Here is an 11,226-nt window from a genome sequence, read left to right as displayed (position 1 = left end):
GGCGTGAAATCATAGAGAGGGAGGGCCAGAGAGTCATGGCGGTAAGGGGGCGGAGTGACGGGTTCTTCCAAACCACGTTGCTAGAGGCGCGAGCTGGGCTGCGGAGGGTGTTCAGGAGGGGGCTCCCTGGCGTCAGACAAGGACCGGGAGCGGGAAGGGCTTTGTATGTGGCCTTCCGTGCATAGGTATTTTGGAATTCTGGATCCTGTTCTGAGTTGAGCCTCAGCCGAGGTCACTGCTGTCAGTTCACCGCCTTGCTTGCCCGGCGCAGGGCACAGTGGCAGGGCGCGGGGGAGTATGGTAGAAACGATTTGGCCTCCTGCCCCTCCGGATCTTACAGCCTAGAGTTAGACCAGGTCACGTTTTATTGGAGGGAATTCGGGAAAATCTCCATGGAGGAAGTAGCGGGTGGGAAGGACGTGAGTTGGAGAGAATGGAGAGCATGACGTAGAATGGGCATTCCGAGTCAAGAGAACTTGTGTAAGCAGGAGGGAGGGAGGTTGCATATTTTTTCAACAGGGAGTATTAGGAGCTAAGCCATGAAAAGCAGCTGGGCACCGTGTTGCGGAGGGTTTTGAGTACCGGACAGGAGTTTTTATCTAATTCAGGGGTCTCTTGAGAGCAGCCATTGGAGGTGTTGGAGTAGGGAGAGTAATACGATTGAAGCAGATGCTTGTGAAGAAAGATCTGGACCCCTGCGTAGCAGTTTGGTGAAGCAGAAGGTGGAGACCCATTAAGATGCCATTTCAAGAACTAAAATTAATTTTAAAGATTAAGACAGTTTAGCTGGGAGGTAATAAAGGGATAAGCGTTAGGAATTGAGCATGTAAAGGAGAGGATATTTGAAGGACATTACTCATGGTAACAAGGCATGGGGTTACTGACAGGTCAACAGAAGAAAACAGCCTCTTCATCCCCTGCTAACTCTGGCCAGTGGGCCCTTTCTATCTCAGCTGATCCCAGGGACTCCAAAAATTCTATCCATCCATCGTGATGTGAAGCCGGTCACATTGTTTTCTCGGGTTTAGGGAAATCTCCAGGCATAGTCCTCTGGACTGAGGTATGAACAGGATAATGAAGGGCAAAATGGGAGGAGGGTCTTGGAGTCTTATTCCTTGCATTTCAGCCCCACCCCCACCTGCAAAGGGAGGATATTGAAGCACACAGTAGCGCTGACCTGTCCTTCCTGCTCCCGGCTTCTGCAGGAGGGAAGGGATAGGGGTGAGGAGGGATTGTGGAGGCGTTTCTAAACTAATTTTGTGTTTTGTCCCATCTCCACTGCTCCCCATCCCCAGGTTTTGAAAATGCCTCAGGGCCTGTAAAGTTCGGCATTTCCCTTTCAAGATGCCCCTCTCAGACTTTGTTCTGGCCCTGAAGGACAATCCTTACTTTGGGGCTGGATTTGGGCTGGTGGGTGTGGGCACAGCCCTGGCCCTGGCCCGGAAGGGCGTCCAGTTGGGCCTGGTGGCATTCCGGCGCCATTACATGATCACACTAGAAGTCCCTGCTCGAGACAGGAGCTATGGCTGGTTGCTTAGCTGGCTCACCCGCCACAGTACCCGGACTCAGCACCTCAGTGTCGAGACTTCATATCTTCAGCATGAGAGTGGCCGCATCTCCACTAAGTTTGAATTTGTCCCCAGCCCTGGAAACCACTTTATCTGGTAAGGTTGGGAGCCAGGGAGGGCTCTGAGAGTAGAAAAGGAGAATGAGGGGAGCTGGGTTTGACCTGTTCATGCACCCCGTCTTGACCATTCTTATTCAGGTATCGAGGGAAGTGGATCCGAGTGGAACGAAGCCGACAGATGCAGATGATAGACCTGCAGACGGGGACGCCTTGGGAATCCGTCACCTTCACGGCTCTGGGCACTGACCGCAAAGTTTTCTTCAGCATCCTGGAGGAAGGTGTGGGATGGCACAGGCAGGCTTTATAGGGGGGTTGCAGGGATGGGGGCATTTGACATCAGAGGAAGAGAAGCTTGGAGTGGAGGATCTGAGCCCATGGGAACAAGAGACCAGGGGGAAGCTGTGTTGGCACAGCTCTGCCTGGTTGCATGGCAAAGAGAGGAATTATTGGCTTTGTCTCATCTCCCCCCTCCCAGCTCGAGAGCTAGCCTTGCAGCAGGAGGAAGGGAAGACAGTGATGTACACAGCCGTGGGCTCTGAATGGCGCCCCTTTGGCTATCCACGCCGCCGCCGGCCACTGAGTTCTGTGGTTCTAGAACAGGGTCTGGCTGACCGAATTGTCAGAGACATCCGGGAATTCATCGATAACCCCAAGTGGTACACTGATAGAGGTGAGAAGCACCTGGGGTCTTGGCCGGGCTGTTTTTGATGTGGTGTTAGAGCAGGAGGGAACAGGCTGGTCTCTGTGGCCAGATGGGGCAAATATAAAGCTCCAGCCCAACTCCCAGAGATGAAGGGGAAAGACAAGTTGCCTACGGGGATGATTTCTTCCAATAGCAAGGTCATCAGGCCTCCAGGCAGCAGGGTTGGCATTGAATGTGGACATCTGGGGCAGAGAACATGATTCATTTCAGGTCTTGATGATCATCCTGGCTGTATTCCTAGGCATTCCCTACAGACGTGGCTATCTGCTTTATGGGCCCCCTGGTTGCGGAAAGAGCAGTTTTATGTGAGTAGAGTCACAATTTCTCTTAACCCTCAAACTGGAGAAAAACTGGGCTGATAAGTTTGGAAAAGAAAATGTGGGCAACAGGGACTTGGATAAACATGAGACCGTGGAACATTAGGGTGGGGTGGTGGGAGGGTTAGGCCTCTGACACACACCTAGTACAGTGAGGAACCTGCAGCTGGGCCCAAGGACAAATTCCCAGGCTTCTGACCACCTGTCCCCATCCTCCATAGCACAGCCCTGGCTGGGGAACTGGAGCACAGCATCTGTCTGCTGAGTCTCACGGACTCCAGCCTCTCCGATGACCGGCTCAACCACCTGCTGAGTGTGGCCCCGCAGCAGAGCCTGGTGCTCCTGGAGGACGTGGATGCTGCCTTTCTCAGTCGAGACCTGGCTGCGGAGAGTAAGTGAGGGGAGGTGAGGGAAGGGGGAGTGTTTCTAAGTGTGGGTAAATGAGGTATAGGAGTAAATGAAGACCAATGGAAGAAAGTGGAAAGCCAGAGGGCTGATGGAGGACGCCGGGGTCAGCAACAAGAGGCACTAAGGAGGGGAACGTGGTGGGGAATGGGAGGGGCTGCTCATTTTACGTAGGGCTCTGACCACCAGCGCTTCTTGATCTCTGCCTTCCTCTAGACCCAGTCAAGTACCAAGGTCTAGGTCGTCTCACCTTCAGTGGACTGCTCAATGCCTTGGACGGTGTGGCTTCCACCGAGGCACGCATTGTGTTCATGACCACTAACCATGTTGACAGGTAAGGAGGGAGTGAGGTGCTCTGAGACGGTGAGGCAAGACCCCACCCCCTCAGTGCTTTGGGAGGATCAGGAGGTTCAGAAGGGACCATCATTTCTTGGGTGCTGTTGGTACTGTTGCTCGTGACTCTGCTTTTGCTGCCTTCTCCTCTTAGGCTGGACCCTGCGCTCATACGCCCCGGGCGGGTAGACCTGAAGGAGTATGTGGGCTACTGCTCACACTGGCAGCTGACCCAGATGTTCCAGAGGTTCTATCCAGGGCAAGCACCTTCCTTGGCTGAGGCCTTTGCAGAACGTGTCCTTCAAGCTACAACTCAGATCAGTCCTGCCCACGTGCAGGGCTACTTCATGCTGTATAAAAATGATGCTGCAGGGGCAGTTCACAATGCTGAGTCCCTGAGGAGCTGACAACTGGACTGTGCTCGGCTCTCCTCCTCTAGGAGGTCAATAAACACCTGCCACATTACTCTGGGCTCTGCCTGCCTGTATTGGTACTTGAGTAAACAGCAGGAGCTATAATTGCAGATGCCTACAGGGGCCACCAGGCATCCACATATACAAGAGCTGGGGGCACAGCCTGAGACAAAGTGGGAAGAAGAGAGACTCCAACAGGAAAGCACAGTCGTCCACCTAGAGGCATTAACATTTAAAAAAAAATCCATCCATAAATAAACAAATGTTGGGGTATACACAGTGGGTTACGTGGCAGGATGGTTCCTGCATATTCTACTTAAATGATGGCATCCACAGTTTTCCCTGAAACCCACTACACTAGCTGAGATGTCAGACCCACCTTTACCCAGACCCCAATTTCTTGGGAGAACAGACTTCAGAGCCAAGTTGGGACTACCCTGCCACACTCCAGTCTTGTTAGGAATTTAGAAAGAGAGCCATACTTCATAGGCTGGGCACTACTGAGCAAAGAAAGCTGAACAAGGCCAAATCTCTTTATTGTCCTCCTCCCACCCCAAATCCCCAAGTGCCCCCACGGTACTGCTAGGAACCGTCCTCAGATTCCAGGCTCAGGGGTTCCCTTCGAGTACCAGGCCCGTAGGCTCCCCGACCCCGAGGCAGGCGGGGGTAGGAAGAACCTGGCGTCCGACCCTTGGAGCGCTCCCAGCGAGCACAGTCCCGAGTCCTGCGGGGTGGGGGACCCTGCCAGTTGCCAGGCCCCTTCTCTTGGGGAGGACCTTCAACCCCTTGGTTATGGGGTTCTGGCTTTAGGTCCATGGGCTCCTTGAGGGGCCTCTCAGGAGATGGCAGTTCCGGGGTGTCACTGGTACCTTTGGGGGCATTGTACTCCCCTCCCTTTAAGTGCCTCCGTTCGGGTTGTCTCCAGGGGCCTCGACTGGCCCGGGGCGGATCTAGCATAGCTTTCTGGGTCTCGCCCAACCTCTGCTGATTTGGCCGAGCCCCTGGCATCTTCTCGCACATGTACTGGGAGGCCACATGCAGAGGAGCTGACAGGGTGGGCTGGGCAGTTGATGAGGTGGACAGTTCTGTGGCGAGGGCACCGGGTGAATGGGATCCTCCAGAGGCATCTGCAGCTGACTCGGGTTCCAAAGGGGCAGGAGGCTAGAAAGCAGAGCAGATGCAGCGAGGGAGATGCGGTTCCTCCAAGGAGGGAACCGCAGGCCCCTCGCCCCCTATCTGAGCCAACCACCATCAGCCCACAACCTCCCTGGGTAGAACAAAGCTCACCCTAGGACCACGGCAGAGGGGGGCTGGTAGGAAAATTGGTGGCATTGGGGGAGGAGTGGGAAACCCTTCCCTCACCTGCTGCAGGCTGATGAAGTACCGGTTACGCTCAGCCTCAAGATCAATGATCCCCCCTCTCTCCTGCTGCCTCTGGTAGAGCCGCTTGCGCTCTTCTTGCTGGCGCAAGCTCTCTGCGTTGGGCTGGTACAGCTCCTGGGGGGCAGGGAGCAGAATGGCAGGGGGGGGAGAATAAACAGCAGGCGGCAGCAGACTTGGACCCCTCAGGAGATCTGCACAAGGTTCTTGGTTTTATCCTTTAGATTTGGACTCCCAAATGAAGCCTTGGGCTCCCAGTGGGGGCTGTGGCTTTGCAGAGAGGTCTCAGGCAGCTCAAGCCCAACTCCAGAGATCCCGTTTGTTTTTTTTTGAGGAAGATTAGCCGTGAGCTAACACCTGTCGCCAATCCTCCACTTTTTGCTGAGGAAGACTGGCCCTGACCTAACATCCATGCCCATCTTCCTCTACTTTATATGGGACGCCACCACAGCATGGCTTGACAAGCGGTGCATCGGTGCGCGCCCGGGATCCAAACCTGCGAACCCTGGGCCACTGAAGCAGAGCGCTGCTCTTAACCGCTGCGCCACCGGGCCAGCCCCGGATCCCACTTGAGGCAGACAAGATGCCGCTCCTCCCTCCTTGGAGAATGCCGTTATTCCTGGCTCAGATTAGAAGGGAGGTCCCTTACCACGGGCTGTTGGGGTTCAGGGGCAGCTTTCAGTGAGGCAAGATCGTACACGAGGGGCTCTCTGCACACTGGACACTGCACACCCACAGCCTTCTAAAAAGAGAGGAGAAATCACACCCCTGCTTCACGGCCCAGGATGCTCGCCAGCTGCCGCACCCAGCCAGCCAGCCTAAGCTGCAGAGGGCTGGGACGGAAGGGCACGGACATACGGGTTCAGCAGCGAGGTGGGACAGAGCAGGGGCTGCCCAGCTAGAGGTCTGGGAACCCCCTGAAACTGCCCGCATACCCTTACATGTATATAAGGATGCCCTTTTTTCTCGACAGAGGTGAGCTGTATCTCAAAGGTATCTATGACCCAAAGAAGCTAAGAGTCACTGGAGTGGAGGGACAGAAAAAGTTGTGAGAGTTGGTGGTGTCAAGGGAGCAAGGGCCAGAGGGTCGACCTGCTTGGTGGCGGCACGCTGCCGTTGCTGCTCCTGTTCTTGAGCCTGCAGCTCGCGCTCCATGTGCTGGATGTACCGCGCGAGGCAGTGGCAGTGGAAGTAGTGGTAACAGGGTGTTTTGGTAAAGGCCTCCTTCTCCTGCAGGGAGGACAGATGTAGGGCATTGCGTCAGAGCTCTCTCACGAGCCCTCCACTGCCCGTCCCAAGCAGATCCCAGGTCCCAAGAGAGAAACCCACCTGGAAACCATAGAGGCAGATGACGCACTGGCCATGGGGGATGTTGTTATCCGTGAGAATTTCCTTCCCTTTCTGAGAGGAGAGAAGACACTGTTCAAAGAGGGAGGCAGTAGGGCCGGCTCCGTGGCTTAGCGGTTAAGTGCGCGCGCTCTGATGCTGGCGGCCCGGGTTCGGATCCCGGGCACGCCCCAAGGCACCACCTCTCCGTCCAACGCGAGGCCGAGTCCCACGTACAGCAACTAGAAGGATGTGAACCTATGACATACAACTGTCTACTGGGGCTTTGGGGGGAAAAAAATGAATAAATAAAATCTTTAAAAAAAAAAAAAGAGGGAGGCAGTAGCAAGCACTCTGAGCAAAGCCTGTCTACTCATCCCAGGAGTGACTGGCGGGACTGCCTCCCACCCAGCCTGTGTGTCCCCTCGTGTTCATGCATTTCTTTCTTGGTGATGCTCCCTCTGCTGGGAATCAATCCTCCTCCACATCCCTGCCTCTCCCCCCAAATCTGCTGGGCTTCAAAATCCAATTTAATTGCTTTTCCACTCCTTTAGTCACTTCTAATATATCTTGGGAATGAAAAAAATATACCTTAGAGAGAAAAAAATGTTCAATTAAAACTCACATCTTCTGGGAGGCCTTTCTTGGTTAACCCCCTTTGAGTATCACTCCCCCAATGAGTTTGTTCTGGAGTCGGCTTTCAGAAACAAAGTCAAGGCACAGACAACCCAAATAGAGAATTCAAAAGGCACTGAGTTGAGCTATGAAATATGCATTTGCACTGTTGTTTGACGAGCTGACATTCTGGAATTCCAAGCTGCATTGTGGAGGCCTAACTCAGGAGTGCTACAGTGGTCTATGCCCACTCTCTCTGACTCTAGGCCACCCACTTTCATTGTTTTCTGAACATTTTTCCTAAAAACTCAAAGTAGAGGAAAACAAGACTGTACTTGTGTGTTTTCAGTGTCAAATAACAAAAGTTATCTGTGTATATTAACTGATAGCTCTAAGCGTTGCTTCATGTGTGTTGTCTCCTTCGCTAGGATAGAAACTCGGAGTAAAAGAATCAGGACTTTTTCTAGTCAGCTCCAATGGCGGACTAGCCTTCAGATGTTCATTTATGGGGATGACCCTCCAGGCAAGATCCAGGTCTCTTGCCACGTTCAGTTGCCAGTGCCAAGAGAACAAGAAATGCACTGGAACTGAAGCAAGGAAAACGCGAGTTAAAGCGGAACAGTAATTTTCCGTCAAAACGCTGGAATAGGCAACTTGTGGAAACTATAGAACTGTCTTTTGGGGAGTTTTCTGAAACAGAAGAGAGTCTCAGCTTTTTGGATTAATTTCGGCCTTACCTACACAAGGACTAAACAAATGACTCCAGATATATTCAAGGTTCTAGGGCCAGGGCTTCCCTTGCGAGAAACTGCTCTAGCTTGAAGGGAAGGAAGGCTAGGACACCTTACCTCAATGAGTTCATAGAGCATGGCAGTACCCAGCCCAGCCTTGGCCACGTGGCTCAGCGCCTGTGAGATCCTGGAAGAAGAGGTCAAAGCAAACATTAGGCCGGCCCCCTTCCCTCACCAGACCAAGCTGTATCCCGAGCTTTCCCTGCTCTGACCAGCCCACTTACTTGTGGATTTGTTCATCTGAGAGTCCTCGGGGGTTACGGATAGAGATCTGTGGCACCTCGTGGGGGTACTAGTGGGAGGAGATAAGTTACTGCTAAAGCACTCCAACCCCGGGCCTTTCCCCTTCCTCTCTTTGCCATCACGATGTAGGGGCCTCACCTGTGCTGGGACCTGAAGCACCAGAGTGAAGCAGACATACTGTGAGTCCTGGTCTTCTGCAGTGGCAGGGTGCAGAGTGATGTAGATCTCCCATGATGAAGATCTGCAGATGGATAAAGTGGAGACCTGGGATGTGACTGGGGAGGGGCTCGAGGGCTGGGGAGGACGGGGTTGAGACAGTAAAGTGGGCAGGGGAAGTGAGCATTGGGCTTTCTTTTGGTGGTGAGGGTTAAAGGAATAGTCTTTGTCTACATGAGAGAACATTCTCTGTGAATCAAGACTCACAGATTCTACACTGAATTCTCTCACTACTAAGGGGACTCCTGCCCACCTCCAGTTGAATACGTACCTGCCATTTCCTTTAACCACCTGTAGTTCATCCAGGTAGATAGACTCTAACACCTCGACTTCAGAGGGAAGGACCCTAGAGAGACAGGGGGAGATCAACTCACCATTACAGCTCTCCCCGCTAAAGCCTGTTAAGGTCAATGATGGCTGGCTTTGTAGAAAAATGGCAATCTGCCTGAGCACATTCTCTTGCTAGCCACCATAAAAATGGGAGAAATATATTTCCTCAAGTTGCCACGTGGCCAGGTAGGAAGCCTGGGAATCAGAGTTTTAGAGATCATTTCTGCCAACAGATGAGGAAACGGATTCCCAAGAAGGTGAAATGACTAGCCCAAATGTCAAGGCTTAACCGAGGCAGAACTGGGACCAGAGCCAGGTTTCCTGACTCCTGTTTGTTTCATTGCACTGTTGGTTGTTCCTCAGTGGCCATTTCTCTGATTCAGAAATATGACATCCACTGATTAGCAACAAGGTTACCAATACCACTCCTGGCTTTCCCTACACCACTGTCCATGTGGATCCCAGTGTCTACACACACTGCCAATACCAGTCACGCTAAGCTTCTCAAAGGACATACCAACCTGAACAGGACAACAGATCTAGGTGGTATAAAGGCTGTGTTGTAGAGGGAGAGCCAGCAGCCTTGGAGTCAGTAATAGGTACCTATCACTTACCAGCTGTGTGATCTGAATAGTTACTTTTCTCTGTAAGCCTGAGTTACCTGTCTACCATATATAGACACTACTACCTACTCTCTAGGATATTGTAAGGATGAAAGATGATTTGTTTATATAAAGTACCTAATAATATCTCGGCCATAGTAGCTAATCTATGTCCTCTTTTTTCCTATTTGCATATAACCTTATCTCTTGAAAGGCAAAAGGGAAGGGTATAGTTAGTATTCGATGTATTTATGAGCTGTGCTATCCGGTTCATCTAGATAAACCTGTCTAGGTCAGGATCCAGTGGTCCTAATGTAAATTAGAGGACACACATGTTTAATCACAGAAACAGCAGTCGTAATGATGTTGAAGATGAGTGAGTGGCTTGAGTCCACAGCTCTACCCAAATAATACACGGAAATATGCATGCTTGCTTTCTTATAGTTATATTGTACCCTCTTCACCAAGAGCAGGGCTGCCCTAGCGTGATCTATATATTAGTGGCTCTTGAAACTTCTCTTTTTTTTAAGTCTTAGGCAGACACCTCAAAATATTAAATAGATAATAGTGGAGTAGTTCTGGTTGACATGAGCACGGGAGTCTCAGAGCACCATAGGCTAGCTGTGCAATCAATGCTGCCCTCTCCGTGGCTCCAAGTGTCCCTGCGGAATCTTAAAGTTCCCCTGAACGGGTTGAAGACCACAAGTCTACGCGGTCTCAATAAAGGCCAGCACTAGCTGGGCTCCCGGAGCCAATGAAACCCTGAAGTGTAGCCTCCATCAACAGGCCCTTCAATACTTCACGCCCCCTAGCTGTGACCTGGGCCCCGGATGTGAGGGATGGGATGGGATGATGGGAAGGTGATGACAAAAAAAAAAAAAAAAAGAGGGGGATGAATTGGAGAATGTGCTAGTACTAAGAACATAAGATTTGGAGTTGATAACTGGATTCCTAGTCACAACTATGTCCCTTTTGGAAAATCATTTTACCTTTTCAGACCTCATCCAGTCTTCTCAGCTGCCTACACCTCAGAGTTATTAATGAAAAGGAAGCTTATGTACGTTCCAAATCCTTCCTGATCCTCTCAACTATTCTACGAGGTGGATGCCACACCCACTTTTTTGCAGCTGAGGACACTGACTCACAGAAGCTAGGTGGCTTGGTCAGCATCACCAGCTAATAAAACGTGCAGTGAACCCACATTTACCCCATTATCCAGAGTCCTTCCAGGTTCTGGTCTCTTGTCAAGAATGTTAGAGAGAAGGACCAGAAGAGCTTTTCGTGAGATGTAAAGCTTTATTCAGACAATAGTCCTTTTTAGTGTTGTCGGGGAGGGGGAAGGTTGAGGAAAGCCTCGGCGGAAACAGGCTGATCCAAGGGGAAAGGGGCACGGGAGCTGGAGGACATCGGTTGCGGGAGGTAAAAGAGAGGTGGGGAGATCTGATAAGCAGGCATCCATCCCCCGGGACCTTGCACAAACCCACTTCAGGAGGAGAGAATGGGACGGGGTGAGGCTGGAGGAGAGGGGATCGAACCAGATAAGGCGCGGCCCGAACTGCCCTGGCCGGCGCCGATCCGGCCTCCTCTCCATCAGATCAGCACCCCTCCACCCACCCGCTCCCCAGTCCAGAAGCTCCGTTAGGGAGAGATGTCAGCGTCTCCGCCATCCCTCATCCCTCGCTCCGCCCCACACGCTCGCCGTACAGACCGTCCGCGGCCGCCGCTAGTCCCCGGACCGGATCCAGGCGGTCAGCCAAAGCCCGTGCCCCAAAAGTTACCAGTCCTCCTCCCCTGCAGCAGCCGACGCAGACGCCGCCATGTCTTCTGCGGCCCACAGCCGGAACCGGAAGTGCTCTCGGAGAAGTCGGGGCCGGAAAGTTCAGGGGGGAGGGAGGGCGACTAGCGGCCGTTTCTAGGCAACCGCA

The 11,226-nt window shown here is 52.5% G+C and overlaps 2 protein-coding genes across 5 annotated transcripts; one reads left to right on the top strand and one right to left on the bottom strand.

The window, feature by feature from the left end:
• The first annotated feature begins 49 nt into the window (after positions 1–49).
• Positions 50–3,792, top strand: BCS1L (BCS1 ubiquinol-cytochrome c reductase complex chaperone). Of its 3 annotated transcripts, none has more exons than XM_014785302.2 (8): positions 50–185; positions 1,296–1,664; positions 1,766–1,905; positions 2,103–2,297; positions 2,572–2,635; positions 2,869–3,038; positions 3,269–3,386; positions 3,540–3,792. In XM_014785302.2, exons 2-8 carry the CDS (start codon positions 1,345–1,347, stop codon positions 3,790–3,792), a joined length of 1,260 nt encoding a protein of 419 aa, XP_014640788.1. In that variant the 5' UTR covers positions 50–185; positions 1,296–1,344. The 3 variants fall into 3 exon arrangements, with proteins under 3 accessions (XP_014640788.1, XP_087280950.1, XP_087280949.1); XM_087424824.1 differs by having other exon boundaries at positions 66–1,060; XM_087424823.1 differs by having other exon boundaries at positions 66–1,664.
• RNF25 (ring finger protein 25) lies at positions 2,874–11,146 on the bottom strand. 2 transcript variants are annotated; one of them, XM_004427561.3, is made up of 10 exons: positions 11,080–11,146; positions 8,641–8,715; positions 8,292–8,394; positions 8,135–8,202; positions 7,968–8,037; positions 6,508–6,579; positions 6,271–6,408; positions 5,828–5,920; positions 5,161–5,295; positions 2,874–4,959 (listed from the first exon to the last, which is right to left on the bottom strand). In XM_004427561.3, exons 1-10 carry the CDS (start codon positions 11,118–11,120, stop codon positions 4,381–4,383), a joined length of 1,374 nt encoding a protein of 457 aa, XP_004427618.2. In that variant the 5' UTR covers positions 11,121–11,146; the 3' UTR covers positions 2,874–4,380. The 2 variants fall into 2 exon arrangements, with proteins under 2 accessions (XP_004427618.2, XP_087280948.1); XM_087424822.1 differs by having other exon boundaries at positions 5,828–5,917.
• Between the last annotated feature and the right edge of the window lie 80 nt (positions 11,147–11,226).

This window comes from Ceratotherium simum, chromosome 37 (genome assembly GCF_057802395.1).
Source record: "Ceratotherium simum simum isolate JZ-2026a chromosome 37, ASM5780239v1, whole genome shotgun sequence".
NCBI lineage: Eukaryota > Metazoa > Chordata > Mammalia > Perissodactyla > Rhinocerotidae > Ceratotherium > Ceratotherium simum.
Note: the sequence above shows the minus strand (reverse complement) of the source record. Positions and strands in the feature narration are given on the sequence as shown.

What these genes read in the sequence shown, in the direction of transcription:
- BCS1L (XM_014785302.2), top strand. Translation starts at nt 1,345, where the DNA reads ATGCCCCTCTCAGACTTTGTTCTGGCCCTGAAGGACAATCCTTACTTT. An exon ending in CCTGGAAACCACTTTATCTG is followed by an intron (nt 1,665 to 1,765) that starts GTAAGGTTGGGA and finishes ATTCTTATTCAG; the next exon opens with GTATCGAGGGAAGTGGATCC. An exon ending in CAAGTGGTACACTGATAGAG is followed by an intron (nt 2,298 to 2,571) that starts GTGAGAAGCACC and finishes CTGTATTCCTAG; the next exon opens with GCATTCCCTACAGACGTGGC.
- RNF25 (XM_004427561.3), bottom strand. Translation starts at nt 11,120, where the DNA reads ATGGCGGCGTCTGCGTCGGCTGCTGCAGGGGAGGAGGACTG. An exon ending in TCAGATGAACAAATCCACAA is followed by an intron (nt 8,038 to 8,134) that starts GTAAGTGGGCTG and finishes CTCTTCTTCCAG; the next exon opens with GATCTCACAGGCGCTGAGCC. An exon ending in AGCGTGCCGCCACCAAGCAG is followed by an intron (nt 5,921 to 6,270) that starts GTCGACCCTCTG and finishes CTCTCTTTTTAG; the next exon opens with AAGGCTGTGGGTGTGCAGTG.